We start from the raw sequence: 13,990 nt of genomic DNA on the forward strand, positions 1-13,990 counted from the left end.
TATATATATATATATATATATATATATATATATATATATATACTGCTCAAAAAAATGAAGGGAACTCTAAAATAACACATCCTAGATCTGAATGAATGAAATATTCTTATTAAATACTTTTTTCTTTACATAGTTGAATGTGCTGACAACAAAATCACACAAAAATTATCAATGGAAATCAAATTTATCAACCCATGGAGGTCTGGATTTGGAGTCACACTCAAAGTTAAAGTGGAAAATTTAAATTTATTGTCAATCAGTGTTGCTTCCTAAGTGGACAGTTTGATTTCACAGAAGTGTAATTGACTTGGAGTTACATTGTGTTGTTTAAGTGTTCCCTTTATTTTTTTGAGCAGTGTATATACACATACATCAAAAATATTATAGAGATGCAATATCGCCATTTTATAACTAGGTGTCATGAAAGAGTTGCTTTCTTGCTTTGACGTGAAGAGTGCAACCACTTCTATGAGTATAATTGGAGCGCATTCCTGCACACCACACATTGGAGCGACTGAGCTGAGTGGAAGATATCTGTAGTTGTGCACACATTTGAGCATAGGCTATACAACGAATTGAGGCTCTCTCCAAGGAAGCTAAATTGGAGGACGAGGGCGTGTTGGTTTTCATTTTCTGCAGTCTTGGTAAGAGAACGGAATATATTAGGGTCTGTTTCAAGGACTCGAGCAGCATGTCGGAGTTTCTGGTGAATCTACTCGGGGAGCGGCTCGTCAACAGCGAGAAAGCCGAGGTGGATGTACAGGCGCTGGGCAGCAAGCTGTCCCTGGTCGGGCTCTACTTCGGCTGCAGTTTAAACGGTCCCTGTAAGCAGTTCAACGCCAGTCTGTGTGAGTTTTATAGCAAGTTCAAAAAATCATCTGAACATAAAGACAAATTGGAAATCGTCTTCGTCTCATCTGATCAGGACCAGAAACATTGGCAAGACTTTTTACAGGAGATGCAATGGCCGGCATTGCCTTTCAAAGATAGACACAAAAAGGTAAGCAGTGACTAATACAAATGTGAACCTGGAATTGCGCTCTGATTTTAAAAAATAATAAAAAATGTGACATATTTAGCCTAGTCTGGTCATTTGGCCAATAAACCCTTATTTAAACAAACAGCATGCTTGGTCCAATTTTATATAGGCCTACCTTACAGTGCACAGGTGTATGCTTTTATGTGGGTCATTGGAAATAACTGACTGTGGAAGCAAAAGTTGATACAGGGTCTAACATATTTAGTTTTTAATGTTGCCAGCTGACCTATTATTTTTTTCAGTAGGTAGATGAATTTGTCACTTTCTCTTATGTTATGTATATAGATTACGGTTTACAGAAGGCCCACTATTTCTTCCAGGTTCCATTGTTTGCATTGAATATATCATGTAGCCTATCTATTGTGCACTGCAGTGCCATGTGTCACAGATTATCTATAGCCTAAATATCCATATTGAAATAATAAAATGTCTCACACACACACACACACACACACACACACACACACACACACAGGTAGTGGGAAGATATGCTGATGTCTACAATGCATTGTTATTCATAGTGGAATTTGTAGAAACCTTTTTAATTCAAACACTCCGGTAACAAATTACAGTGGGGGGGAGAAAAAAAACGTTTTTGGGGCAGGATAATTTACAAAAAATGGACAAAAAAATCTTGAGAAACTTTAATTATTATAGGCCATTAGAAATTGTGACAATGCTATATAAATATTGATCTAAATATAGTAAAAATGTTTTTTTCTTTCTATAATATATCTAATATATCTAAGGTTTATTATAGCCCAGGTGAAATGATCGATGCTGAAAAGAGTTGTTGTAAAAAAAAAAGTGTCATGTATTTTTTTAAATCAGTGTTATTGAAATATGTGAAACTAGAGACAATGGCCTACTCTTTGGTTGTTCGGCTTTTGTTCTATGTATATTTAATTGTAGGGGCATTATTTAGGATCCAGAAGTCAACATCTCATAATAGCCCTACACATTACACAGCTATTTGAAAACACAAATGTTTGAAAAAGGAGAACAGATTTAATAAAATGTCCTAGAAATATACCTGTAGGTGTCACATCAAGTCATTTTAATCATATCTGTCCATCTCTTTCATATGGGTTTAATGTAGAGGTTTCAAAAGCAGATGTTTAGCCTATAGATGTTATGATGATTTAAACTCATCTTTCACAGAAAATTGCTAAATCTTTTCTATGTACCCTGTCCATTTATTTATTCATTATTTTGCCTTGCACACAAACTAAATGTCGCTAATATATCACAATTTGTCAAGATGTGTGTGTGCAGTTTGACAAATGAGTACAGTTACTCTCCCATATAATTAATCTAGGCCTATATTGTAAATATGATTACCACAATATCTTGAATCTGTATTTTATTTTCTAGACATGGATTCAATAAACATAAAAATAACATGTTGTGAAAGCCTTTAAAATGTTTAAGCCGATGTCAGTGTGTTTTGTATCATGTACATTTATGGGTAAAGCAATGGTTTCAGGATTAGAAATAAATTATACCTAGATGATACCTGCATCATGCTGCCGGTTCAGGATCTATTTTGGGTCCTCTGCAACTCCAGTTTCCTACATACGTCAGCATGCCTGTCTTAAAAACAAATGATGATTCATAATAACAAATTACAATTAATCCCACTGAGACTCTCGGCTAGCCGATTTGTCTCTGCTTGCAGCTGCATGCACATAATGTATATGCTATAAAGAATAATATCCAGGTGGGCGGATATAATGTATGTGTACATTGTAATCGTGAGGGAGAGAAGGGTAGAGGGAGCGAGCCGAGGTACTGTGAATATAAATCTAATTGTCTGCAGAGGACGGAGCTTCGCCATTCTCAGTGCCCTGCTGCTGCTACCCTGTTGGCAGTACAAGACATTATACCCAGTAACGCCTGGTAAAGACATGATCATGTCTCTAGGCCTCACATGATGGGTAGAAACGGTATGGTATGATTTCCTGGTTCAAAGAGAATATTTCCAAATAAAAGAGTTTCCCTGGGATCTTAGGACAAGGAAATTATCACTGTCCAACTAAAAGCCAGCCTCCTTCATCACCATCTTCTGCTCCCATTATTTTTTTAAAGATAGAAATGGTATGGTATGATTTCCTGGCTTGAAAATTTAGAAATGGTATTATTTTTTTTAATAATGGGAGCAGAAGATTGTGATGGAGGTTGGCTTTTAGTTGGACAGTGATAATTTCCTTGTCCTAAGATGCCAGGGAAACTCTTTAATTTGGAAATATTCTCTTTGAATTAAGAGTATATATAGCCATCTTCTGTGTCTCTTTACATTGCCACACCAGGCTAGTAAAAGGGATTTGCAGGAGATTTTCTGTAAGAATACGTATGCATATACTACTCTGTGCCAGTGGAATGATATTTTTTACAATGTGAATGTTTTGTCATGTATTTATCTGATCTAGGCCTACACAGTTTGTCCACATACTGGCAAGTAATTACTACATCACATTTGACCACCTCTTCAATGAAATGCAGACATTTAGGATGATTATCTTTCAACAGTAAGGGCACACAGGACCTTTTCAAATGAGCCTTGCCCTCTTGGCTCCACACCACCCAACCTTTCCCCATGGTCATCAAATAGCGTGCTGTATATTTTATGAACTCTTTGTGAATTTCCTTAGTTTAGTATTTTCCTATTGAATCCTAACCCTTAGTGCAACATGATTTCGATTGAATCAAGGCCCATCTAATGTGATGCAGATTGTTGGTGATGGTTTGTGTTACACTTCATTATGCAGTCCATGCGTGAAGGGGGGAATGACGGAGGGATGGCGGTTGGAGGCAGGGAAGGAGGGGTGGGGTTGTCGTGGGCCGGTCTGGGAGGAGCATATCTCCACAGTGCAGCATTATTGTGTTCTGAATGCTGCTGGTGGAAAATATTCTGCAGCATTTACATTGCCGTTGTTCAAAATTCGAGTGCGGCCACGACTTGGCTAAGGCTACTTGAGAGTAGTGTACAATTTAGCATTTAACTCTGACAGTGTCACCAGTATGAATTGCAGAGGAATTGTGATCTTCAGAACAGCTGGGGCCTGAATGAGTGTGTCTGTTAGTGGTTTAACTGACCAGCTCTGTCCGCTCTGGTTTTATACTGAACAGAGAATTCATGTTTCAGGGAGCACTCAGATGTAGGTCACACTACCATAGCCTTCTGACATGTCCTAAGACATGTACATGTTTAGTGTTTACTTAAGGCTTCATGTGGCCTATACATTTCCCCCTTCAGAATTATTATTTTGGCATGTGTGTGTGCATTGATGTGAATGTGTTTTTCTGCTCCCGTAGCTAGGCTGTATAATGCATCAGATAGCCAACCCACAAGACTGCAAAGCTATGTAGTCTCAGGCTTTGTCAGCTACATAGATAGCGGTTTTATCACCAGGATAGGTATATGACGCTCCTGGCACCTGACAAGAGAAGCTTTGCTACAGAGGAGATATCTATCTATCTATCTGCTGTGTCTACATGAGCTGGCTATTTCTTGCTTTCCATGTACAGTTGAAGTCGGACGTTTACATAAACTTAGGTTGGAGTCATTAAAACTTGTTTTTCAACCACTCCACAAAATTCTTGTTAACAAACTATAGTTTTGGCAAGTCGGTTAGGATATCTATATATCTACAAGTAATTTTTCCAACAATTGTTTACAGACAGATTATTTCACTTATTCACTGTATCACAATTCCAGTGGGCCAGAAGTTTACATACACTAAGTTGACTGTGCCTTTAAACAGCTTGAAAAGGACCTTGTGAAGATGCTGGAGGAAACGGGTACAAAAGTACCTATATCCACAGTATATCCTATATTGACACAACCTGAAAGGCCGCTCAGCAAGGACTGTTTGGCCATAATGACCATTGTTATATTTGGAGGAAAAAGGGGGAGGCTTGCAAGCCGAAGAACACCATCCCAACCGTGAAGCACGGGGATGGAAGCATCATGTTGTGGGGGTGCTTTGCTGCAGGAGGGACTGGTGCACTTCACAAAATAGATGGCATCATGAGGAGGGAAATTATGTGGATATATTGAAGCAACATCTCAAGACATCAGTCAGGAAGTTAAAGCTTCCTGAAGCTTTAAGGTGATCCTAACTGACCTAAGACAGGGCATTTTTACTAGGATTAAATGTCAGGAATTGTGAAACTGAGATTAAATGTATTTGGCCAAGGTGTATGTAAACTTCCGACTTCAACTCTATATGCTGTTTAATTTACATAAATTCTTTACAATTAATTTTAAAAGGACTTTTAGTTCATTTTAAAAGAAATAACAAGGTGGCAACCCACACCAATAGGACTTGCCAGTGCTTTTATCATACATACTATGGTTAAAGGCATATTGCAATCAGAACCTGTTTACAGTAAATGGGAGGGAAGCAAGACAAGGTAATGCTCTCATCTAAATCAACATGTTTGTGTAGAGGAAACACATTTGAGTCCAGTCCAGCTGTGAGGTCTTCTTTGAAGAAGTGTGAAGTCAGCTATTGAGCAACTTGGCAGCATGGGACTGTGTTTACCCCCTCAGTGAAAAGACTAAGTCTGGCACTGATCTTGCCTGCATGCGAGTGTGATCATAGCAACTAGTAAAGAGTGGCTCTGTGCTGCATTGAGGTTTTGGGTCTGTGGGTAGTAAGTGGCCCTATTGCACCCTCTTTTCAGGCCTGGCTGGGCTCTGGCTGTAGGCAGGGGAGGAGAAAGAGCGAGAGAGGCAGCTCTGTTGAGCTACACAGCTCATCTCCTGGCACAGCCAGCAATCTCACTCCATTGCCTCGTTCAGAGCCTCATCACCCACCTGGCCCCTCCCTCCCTCTGTCCACCCCTCCTTCAGTAGTTCCCCCTCCCATTATTATCTAACCATGCAGAGATAAGATGGAATACTGAAGACATTGTCTTACATTTTTTACAAGCGAGGAAGTTTTGTTTTGAAAGGACCTTGGGGCCTTTAAGTTTGACTATTAGGCAGGTTTTCATTTGAAGAGTCACATTTTTTACCGCTGAATTGGTACCCCTCTGATTTCACTTAAGTCATACAGTACTAGATGTCATTCACATCAGCAAAGCTGTGGTTCACAGAACATGTTTTATTACGGTTTGATATTTTGTCAGTTGGCATAATAGAAAGGTCACAGTAGCTGTGGGAGGAGAACTGTGTGTGTGTGGCGTTCAAGGGACCCTGTAACAGAACGGTGGGCGGGTGCCTGTTATGAAACCAAGGCTGTGTGTGTGACCGGAGTGTCTTGGCTGGCACTGCCTTACATGGAGAGGTACAAGCAGGAGTGGGAGAGACGCTCGTAAATCAATTACAGCCTTCACCAAGTCTCTATGAAAGCCCCACTTTGCCAACGCTGGAAAATAAACTCTGGGGCAGTGTGTTTCTGCTGAATCAAGAGAGGAGAGGGATCACATCCCAGTGAGAGAGAGCCTGCATCCCAAATGGCACCCTATTCACTACATAGTGCACTACTTTTGACCAGAGCCCAGTGGGAAAGCCTTGTGAACAGCGTGCCATTTGGGACGCACAAAAGGCCTCCTGTTTAGCCCCCTGGTCTGTCCCACTGCACTGTCGTGGACTAGAGCCACAGCTGCTAGGCGCTTCAGTGAGGGGCTAAGGGTGCCTGTCATCAGGGTGTCACTGATCTGATGAAAACCGCCCCCTGCTCATCACATATCTCAGCCCTACGCCTCCCTGCGCCTGCTGCATGCCTTTGATTCTGGAAGGAGCAGCTGGAAAAAGCCTGCTGCATGTCTTTGATTCTGGAAGGAGCAGCTGGAAAAAGCCTGCTGCATGTCTTTGATTCTGGAAGGAGCAGCTGGAAAAAGCCTGCTGCATGCCTTTGATTCTGGAAGGAGCAGCTGGAAAAAGCCTGCTGCATGCCTTTGATTCTGGAAGGAGCAGCTGGAAAAAGCCTGCTGCATACCTTTGATTCTGGAAGGAGCAGTTGGAAAAAGCCTGCTGCATGCCTTTGATTCTGGAAGGAGCAGCTGGAAAAAGCCTGCTGCATGCCTTTGATTCTGGAAGGAGCAGTTGGAAAAAGCCTGCTGCATGCCTTTGATTCTGGAAGGAGCAGTTGGAAAAAGCCTGCTGCATGCCTTTGATTCTGGAAGGAGCAGCTGGAAAAAGCCTGCTGCATGCCTTTGATTCTGGAAGGAGCAGCTGGAAAAAGCCTGCTGCATGCCTTTGATTCTGGAAGGAGCAGCTGGAAAAAGCCTGCTGCATGCCTTTGATTCTGGAAGGAGCAGTTGGAAAAAGCCTGCTGCATGCCCTCTTATTTGCACGTGATAATGTGCAATTCCATATCTGTAAATGCTACATTTGGTTGGGGTTGACCTGTGTACATGATCTCTCACCTGTCAATTTCACTTGTATGTGACAGTTTGGGCTGCTATTTAGTGCTGCTAAGTGGATAACTAGGTGAACAAACACTGAGCCTTATTACACACAGGGTAAACACTTCTGATAAGCCCATGCTGAGAGGGTATAGCACCAAATGAAGCCCTGGACATAGTTTTAAACTTCTGCCCATCAGTCAGGATGAAAGGTTAGATAACCCCCTTCTGAAGGGATGGTAAGTAAGCCCACCATGCTAAGATTACGTAGTTAAATGATCCAGGCTAGTCATGCAATGGGGTGACCCCTCAGTGACTACTTCTCGCCCCTCCTGGCTAGTTATATGTAGCCTAGGTTCTGGGAAAATGTTTGCCTTTTTATGAATGCAATTCTACGTCATTTTACATGACTGGAGACCTCAGCATAATATTTTTTAACACCGCACAAATTATTGAAATGACCGGCTACTTGGACACTAACAAACTGATAATCTGAGATCATTAAAAACAACCTAGTCTTGAATCCATTCAACTAAAATTTTATTTGAATACAACAGGTGTAGACCTCACTGTGAAATGCTTACTTACAAGCCTTTAACCAACAATGCAGTTCAAGAAATAGTTTACTAAATAAACTCTATTTTTTTCTTTAAGTAACACAATATTGAGGCTATATACTGGGTGTACCGGTACAGAGTCAGTGTGTGGGGGTACAGGTTAGTTGAGGGAATTTGTACTTGTAGGTAGGGGTAAAGTGACTATGCATAAATAATAAACAGCGAGTAGCAGCAGTGTAAAAACAAGGGGGGGTCAATGTAAATAGTCTGGTGGTCTTTTGATTAATTGTTCAGGAGTATTATGGCTTGGGGGTAGAAGCTGTTAAGGAGCCTTTTGGTCCTAGATTTGGCACTCCGGTACCGCTTGCCGTGCGGTAGCAGAGGGAACTTGGGTGACTGGAGTCATTGACAATTTTTTGGGGGGCCTTCCTCTGACATAGGTGTGTGGAGACGCACGTCTTGTACAATATGAGGAGGAAATTATAGTTCTAGAAAAGCTTTCCAGTTTCACTGATTCACCCAATGATGCGCATCTCACGTACCGGAGATGGCCGATGCACTAGTGCCAAAAGCTTCTCTCTCTCTTATTTTCCTTTGTAAAACAATATTGTTTGCTCAATAGGCCTATTTGGAAGTTGATCGACTATTTTGGTAGCCTCTACAGACAGATTAGTCTTCTCTTTTCAGCAGGAGCCATTTGCTTTCCAACCTGTGTTCCGCATTGTATTTGAAATATTGCAAAAGGCCTGTTTTGGATGCATGCACTGGCAGATTTGCCGCACATTCCGGACGGCTACACACAATCCACAGCTAGGCAATAAAAAAATATTGATCCTCTGTGATTAAAAATTATAGGCCTATAGTCCTGGTGTAGTATTCTGAATGATTTAATTTCTTTCTGAACAGCAGTAATTCTATAATTTTTCACAGCTATGATTCTATAAGGAAATAAATAATGAATTGCAACGCTGGAGATAAGATGGTTGCAGGTTCATGTCTATCAGAGCAGAGACTGGGAGAGAGGGGTAATAGAAAGTGAATATCATTCTAGTTCTGTGGGAGATACAGGCATACTTTTCTCTCTCACCACAGCACCAGCCACGCGTTGGTCTCTAGGCTACAATTTTGCGCGAACTATAAACCCGGGCCACCCAACCCAAATCAATTCTTAGAATATCAGGCACGACTGAAAAATCTGTTTTCACAATAAGTTCTTTGGGGGGTCATTAAAATTAGAGGAAACTCAAATTAACTCTGACTGCTTTTATTCACATTTTTACATTGCAAACAGTGACAAGTATTTTTCATGTCACGACGTACCGGATCCTGGCAAATAGGTTCCGGAACAAAACAGTCCAAAACGAAGTGCTGGTGACCCCTCTGTGACAGTTACCTCTCGCCCAGTCTGAGGGAGAGGCTGAGTCCCAAATGATACTATTTCCTAAAATGTACTTATTTTGACAAGGGTTCATAGGGCTCTGGTCAAAAGTAGTGCACTACATAGGGAATATGGTGTCATTTGAGATGCATACAGTGTCTGAGTGAGCCTGGCTGTGGTGCTGTAATGTAAATAATAATGTATTAAACTTTTATAGTGCTTTTTATTACAATCTCAAGTGCTTATGTAGTCTGTCTCCATTGTGCTGAGTGGCCTGCAGCTGTGAGTTACTGTACGCCATATTTGACAGGAGCTCATGGCAGGAGCTCGTGAGGAATGTGGGCAGACACCTGCTCTGCAGAGAGAGGCAGTAAGGCCAAGGTGCAGGGAAACAGACTGTGCTGTAGTAAAGTACTGTGGACCGATGCTGTTGCCCGAGCCAAATGTTGCCTCTCACACCAAGCTAGTGTTACTAGCTCTTTCACTGCTCTTTGTGTCATTTTACAGGGAGGACTGTAATATTGTGAGGTAACAATAGGTTGATGTTGAAGGGGAGTTTAAGTTACCCTCTGAAATTTGGTGAAAACAGTGTGGCTGGCTTGTAGACCACAACCAGAATCTCTGTGTGTGTGTGTCTCCTCTAAGCAACCTGATCTGTTTCTACATCCGTTATCTGCATGTAAATGAAAACACACAAAGACGCTGAGGCTGTGACCTTGGTCTGTGGTCCGTGAACCACTGAAAGATCCACTGGGATTGGGCCTATGGCTTTGTCCCCGGTATTCTGCAGCTGGCCCATTGATACGGACTCTCTGCTCTCTTTCTGTGGTTTACGACCAGAAGTTTCCACAGGAGAGTACAAGCATGGCCATGTCTTCACCACAGTGCCTACAGTAACACTCCAATGAGAACAACCAATGATTTTCCAGCTTACGTACATTATTCCAAACCAACCCCAATTAGCACATACTAGCCTCTCCAAGAATGCCCACTTTCCTCATTTCTATTCTGCAAATGAACCAAATACAGGAAATGGAACACCGGAGACACTGACTAGATATTAATTAAGAGTGAAAGAAATGACTTTGTTTCCTTTCCATGGAAATAAGCATATTGTTGTTATTCTATCTTGATGATCTCACCCTCGTCTGCTGTTTTCCTTGCGATGCCGCCATGTCTGTGTTAGTCTAGCGAATGTGGTTTGAGTTTTCCCCTAGTCTTGAGGACCCCCCTCTCCAGCGAACACTCGCACACACAGTCCTCCAGTCTGTAATTGCCCCCCACACCGCAGTTAATTTCTCAAATGTGTTTACATCCCTCCTATTAGTGAGCATTTCTCCTTTGCAAAGATAATCCATCCACCTGACAGGTATGGCATATCAAGGAGCTGATTAAACAGCATGATCATTACCCAGTTGCACCTTGCGCTGGTGACAAAAGGCCACTTTAAAATGTGAATATTTTGTCACACAACACAATGCCACAGATGTGGCATGTTTTGTGGGAGTGTGCAATTGGCTTGCTGACTGCAGGAATACCCACCAGAGCTGTTTCCAGAGAATTTAACGATTTAAGGTTCATTTATCTACCATAAGCTGCCTCCAATGTCGTTTTAGAGAATTTGGCAATACGCCCAACCGGCCTTACAACCGCAGACCTTGTGTAACCACGCCAGCCCAGGCGGGGGGGGGGGGGTGCTGAGGAGTATTTCTGTCTGTAATAAAACCTTTTTGTTGGGAAAAACTGATTGGCTGGACCTGGCTCCACAGTGGGTTGGCCTATGCCTTCCCATGCCCACCCATGGCTGCACCCCTGCCCAGTCATGTGAAATCCAAAGATTAGGGCCTAATACATTTTTTTAATTGACTGATTTTTTTAAATGAACTGTAACTCAGTAAAATCCTTGAAATTGTTGTGTTTTTTTAAATATTTTTGTTCAATATAGCTCATCTCTCACAGTTTACCTTTTCTGCTAAGGGCAGTTTATTTTCAATTATCGTTTGTATACAATGCAAGAACGCCTTAACGCCTGCAAGAACACCTACACTGAAACGTTCCCCTCAAATAACTCCTCTCCCTGTGCCATTGTCTCACCAGACTAATAGGAGATGGATGGCAGACCGTTGAATGAGAAGGGTGTGAATTCTGGTCACGTGACTGGAACTGCAGCTCTGGCTCCTGTCTGAAAGAGGCTTACTATGCAAACAGGCCTACTGTCTCAGCTTGTAGCCTGGCACACTGACACATTGGCGCCAGCCCTGCTGTCTTGCCTACTATTGAGTTGTTGGGAGCAAGTGGTAGGAGTATTTATTTTTTTCAACTGGCTGACAGAATTCCACTGTGAGAACCTAAATACCGTTACATCGTATTAGAACATTGATTATTTTGGCAATGTTATATTATAATCTGTAATCCATGTATAACTACAGTGCACATTCTGTAGGAAGGCACTGAGCAGGAAAGGAATAAACTGAGGAGACTGGACTGGTAGTGTAACTGAGAGGAAGGTTTGGTCACTCCCTCAGGCTAATAGTGTGTGCTGTGGGAGACTGACTGACTGCTCTACTCTGCGGGACTTTAAAAAGCTTTGTGACAGAGGACAGCACACCATCCAATCCACCTCTGTAAAATGGGAGAGAGGGAGGTGCTGAGGGAGAGAATATGTGGTGAGGAGGGAGAGTTCATGTTAGTTAAAGAGCTGGAATCTCAAGGAGATTTCTTTATTGTGGTTGGAAACTTAGTTTTCAACAAATCCTCTCTTGAATGATAGTTTCTGTTTTAGTCCAGATTTGCAAATAACCATTGACTTTCCAAGCAGATTTTGTCTTTACCCAACTGTACTGCAAGTCTCTGTTACCTAACAGAGAGACTGGTTTGGGTAAGGTTCCTATGCAAGTCTCAGTGAGCCCCAGTGAAAGGTGAACAGTCCCGTAACCCTGAGGTACTGTTCTGTCACACCCTTTGTGACAGTTCAAAGAACTCCATTGCGCTCCAGAAGTCATCTCTCCTGGGAGGAGAGCGTTGCTTGTTTCAGGCCGTCTAATCTCCATCTCAGGAATTTTACAGCCAATTAGCACCTCCACGAAAGTCACCCCAAAAACAGTTCCCCTCGCTGCTGTCTGCCGCTGTCCCGCCTTTTTGGTCAAAAACATACCTGTTTTTGGACCGAGTTCACCCTACAAGTGTTTTTTAACTCCTCTGACGACTTGGTTAGATTAGTTTGTCTACGTCAGGCCCGGGCAATTATTTTCCATGGAGGGCCACGTTAGAATATATTTTTGGCATCGCAGGCCAGAATCATATCATCATCATATACATCATGTGGTATGACTGTGTTGACAGATACATCTACTGTAAATCACGTCCAGATAGGCTACTCATTTTACTTTTTTAACATGCACAGAAATAAACCACATCCATGTTCTCCTTTAGATAGCTATTTTCATTATTAAACATGCAATGAACTACACGGAGGGAAAAGTACACTGTGCATTCAGCACCACGGACAGAACTCTTGTTAACGGGTATGCACAAAAACACAAAGAGAGAGCTCAACATTACATTTAAACTACTCAATCAGTGTGAGGAGTGAAGTCTCTGATGGGCACCCAAACAGTACAAACATCAGCATGACTCCTAATCTTAGGAAAGTTTTGTTCATTGAGAGCTGCGTAGACACTTGTCAGTGACATTGTTTTGAATAGTTCTCCAATCACTGCATCAGACTGAAGATCGATAAGCTCAAGTTGCGTGTTACGTGCATCACTGCTCTCATCCAGGGCCAAGGATAAATAAGTGAAATCCTTTACCTTGTCTTTCAACTGTCCATATTCTCTGCGATGTCCTCAACACGCCGCGTCACTGTTCGTCTTGACAGGGAAACGAAAGCCAAGTTAAACAAATTACCAACCATTTCGAATCCCACCGTACCTTCTCTGCTATGCAATCTGGTTTGAGAGCTGGTCATGGGTGCACCTCAGCCACGCTCAAGGTCCTAAACGACATCATAACCGCCATCAATAAGAGACATTACTGTGCAGCCGTATTCATCGATCTGGCCAAGGCTTTTGGCTCTGTCAATCACCACATTCTTATTGGCAGACTCGACAGCCTTGGTTTCTCAAATGACTGCATCGCCTGGTTTACCAACTACTTCTCTGATCGATTTGACACACTGAACTTGGAGGGCCTGTTGTCCGGACCTCTGGCAGTCTATATGGGGGTGCCACAAGGTTCAATTCTCGGGCCGACTCTCTTCTCTGTATACATCAATGATGTCGCTCTTGCTGCTGGTGATTCTTTGATCCACCTCTACACAGACAACCCCATTCTGTATACCTCAGGCCCTTCTTAGGACACTGTGTTAACTAACCTCCAGATGAGCTTCAATGCCATACAACTCTCCTTCCGTGGCCTCCAACTGCTCTTAAATGCAAGTAAAACTAATGCATGCTCTTCAACCAATCGCTGCCCGCACCCGCTCGCCCATCCAGCATTACTACTCTGGACGGTGCTGACTTAGAATATGTGGACAACTACAAATACCTAGGTGTCTGGTTAGACTGTAAACTCTCCTTCCAGACTCACATTAAACATCTCCAATCCAAAATTAAATCTAGAATCGGCTTCCTATTTCGCAACAAAGCATCCTTCACTCAT

The 13,990-nt window shown here is 42.2% G+C and overlaps 1 protein-coding gene across 1 annotated transcript in view; it reads left to right on the forward strand.

Annotated features, from left to right (window-relative positions):
- Positions 1-480: 480 nt before the first annotated feature.
- Positions 481-13,990, forward strand: part of LOC129822201 (nucleoredoxin) — a 73,629-nt gene continuing 60,119 nt past the window's right edge. Inside the window, exon 1 of the mRNA XM_055880271.1 lies at positions 481-1,000. Coding sequence (XP_055736246.1) covers positions 692-1,000 — 309 coding nt within the window. The 5' untranslated portion in view covers positions 481-691. The remainder of the gene's footprint in view (positions 1,001-13,990) is intronic.

Source organism: Salvelinus fontinalis, chromosome 24 (genome assembly GCF_029448725.1).
Source record: "Salvelinus fontinalis isolate EN_2023a chromosome 24, ASM2944872v1, whole genome shotgun sequence".
Classification (NCBI taxonomy): Eukaryota; Metazoa; Chordata; class Actinopteri; order Salmoniformes; family Salmonidae; genus Salvelinus; species Salvelinus fontinalis.